We start from the raw sequence: 2,500 nt of genomic DNA on the forward strand, positions 1-2,500 counted from the left end.
AAGTAATAATAAGTAATAACAGCAATAATAATAATAGCATGTACTATTATTAATAATACAAAACCAATAGAATAAAAATACAATACAAATACCATCCTATGTGCATACAAAAATATAGCAAAGGAACTCTAACAAAGAGAATAGTGTGCATACTTATAGGTGAATGCGCACATTCTTGACACTGCATGTTATCTTTGTTCATGTTCCAATTTCTTCTGTTCTCTTCATTTTTTTTTTAGGGGGGGTGGGGGCGGGGGGGATGCCAGAGCATATGACAGAAGAGTCCTCAATAGCTTGTTCCCTTGATCTCCTGCTGCTTCCAATTCGGGTCACATGCTCTGCTCCCTGTTTCCAGTGCAAATGCTACTTCCTCTTCAGGGTGACACTTCAGTCAGCCTCTCCAAGCCCTCACTTTCAGCCAATCAGAGAAGATGTGAGTCTGGGGGTGTATGTCATTAATACTGTCCATCCCCTGACAGGCTACTGTCACTTTATTCCTGCCTTTTACAGAAAGCACAGGAACTACCTTCAACGAGAACAACAGCTTATGCAGTACTGTGTTGCACAAAAAGTGAAACACACACACTCTCTCTCTCTCTCTCTCTCTCTCTCTCTCTCTCTCTCTCTCTCTCTCTCTCTCTCTCTCTCTCTCTCTCTCTCTCACACACACACACACACACACACACACACACACAAACACAAAAAACACACTCTGTGGGCCTCTTACTCGTCAGGAACACACCATCTTGTTGTGGTGTCCTCTCTCAGTTCCTATGTTGGGAATGTATAGTTAGTGCTACAGCAGCAGCAGCATAGCTTACAGTTTGGTCCCGTGTCTTGGAGGAGGAGAGGACAGACAGGTGGTCATGTGACACTGGACCATATGAGAGAGGGATGGACGGGACCAGACGGGATGGGAGGATGAGCGAAGAGAATAGTGCTCAGAGGAGGGTGTGTGTGTGTGTGTGTGGGGGGGGGGGGGGGGGGGGCTGAACGGATGCTATCTTCTGAAGCAGAGGCTTCTCCAAAAAAGAAAAGAAAATGAAATAATAAAAAGAGCAGATCAAGAGGAGGCTTCTGTTGATGAACACGCATACACAGGCCTGAGACAGACGGTGCAGTGTGTATACACACACATTTACACACACATACACTCGCACACACACAGAGAGACAGATACAGCCATAGATACACACACACACATACAGTACATACAATACTATACCCTCTTTCATTCATTCTCGCACTTTCTCTCTGTCTTTCACTGGTCCTAATGGAAGCACATGTGAACTCCGCTGTCTCAACATGTTTTTGAGCTCATCAGATTGGGTCTCATCTTCACTTCCAACACTCCTCATTACGTGGTCTCTTATTTGGTATCAAAATTTCTTTCACCCGTCAAGTGTTTTTTTTTTTTTATCTTTCTCTGTCGAGTTTGTATTTTCCCCTGGAGTTATGATCCCTTAAGGGGCATAATGCCAGCCAGCACACACAGTTTGTAGTTTTGTAGGCTTTACAGGGAGAGTTTTGTGTGTGTGGCCATCCAACTGAGTCCCAACAAAGCACCATATCTTTCCGAGGCCAGAATGTTTATTCTGACTCATCCACCCAGACTGCAGATTTTTGCCCTTTGTTCTGATGAACCAGCTCACCCGAAACCATTTTTGCTCAAGAACTGCATCAAATAAATAATAGGAAATAAATAGATTAAGTCCAGCAAAACAAAACAGAACAAAATGAAAACCAATAAAAAAAGAGGGTAGCATCAATCCGGTGCTTCAGCTTCATACTGTAGTGGCATAGCCCACGAGTTGGAAGAGGGTGACAGTCTGTCAAGAGAGTGGGGCAGGGCAGGAGGTCTAGAGAGGTTTGGTCAGCTCACCCTCCCCGACCAAGTCTGGAAGGGACAAGGTAACCATGACGACATCAGTAGCGGCATATAGGGGCACTCAGGGAGATGTTGTTCCTTTCGATCATCTTCGTCATACTGGCTTTTCCAGGGACTTTTGGAACGACGGCGGCTGATTGGTGGCGGCGGCCGCGGCTGACGAGATCTTGCGACAGACGGTGTTGGTGTTCCGGCAGCGGCAGCCAGGCCGAGTGGCGCGGTCATAGCCGCGCTGGCACAGGGCAAGGCACAGCTTGGCGGGCGGGTAGCAGCAGAGGCAGGGCAGGAAGGGCACGAGTAGCGCCATGGTGCCCCAGCGGGCACAGGCACGCGCCGGCGTGCAGGCGCAGGGCCGGTCAGCGCAGTTGTCCTCGTCGTCCTCGGCCGAGCAGTGGTAGAAGAGGCCCTTAACACAGCACAGGCACGTGCCGTACTCCACCGCGCTCTCGGCCGAGCACAGGCAGCGCTGGCCGCAGGCCCAGCACGAGGGCAGCACGCGTGGCGCCACACACTCGCCACACTTGCACCGGCCGCATCGCTCGCAGATGAAGAGGTGCAGGCCCAGGTGGTCCTCGCCGGACAGGCCGCCGCCCTTGCCCAGTGCCTCTGACG

The 2,500-nt window shown here is 49.8% G+C and overlaps 1 protein-coding gene across 1 annotated transcript in view; it reads right to left on the reverse strand.

Moving 5' to 3' along the window:
- Window positions 1–245: 245 nt before the first annotated feature.
- Window positions 246–2,500, reverse strand: part of LOC121709692 (protein sprouty homolog 3) — a 10,802-nt gene continuing 8,547 nt past the window's right edge. The window contains exon 2 of the mRNA XM_042093269.1: window positions 246–2,500. This exon is cut by the window's right edge and continues 546 nt beyond it. Within this exon, the coding sequence (XP_041949203.1) occupies window positions 1,983–2,500 (518 nt within the window). The 3' untranslated portion in view covers window positions 246–1,982.

This window comes from Alosa sapidissima, chromosome 5, assembly GCF_018492685.1.
Source record: "Alosa sapidissima isolate fAloSap1 chromosome 5, fAloSap1.pri, whole genome shotgun sequence".
Taxonomy (NCBI): Eukaryota; Metazoa; Chordata; class Actinopteri; order Clupeiformes; family Clupeidae; genus Alosa; species Alosa sapidissima.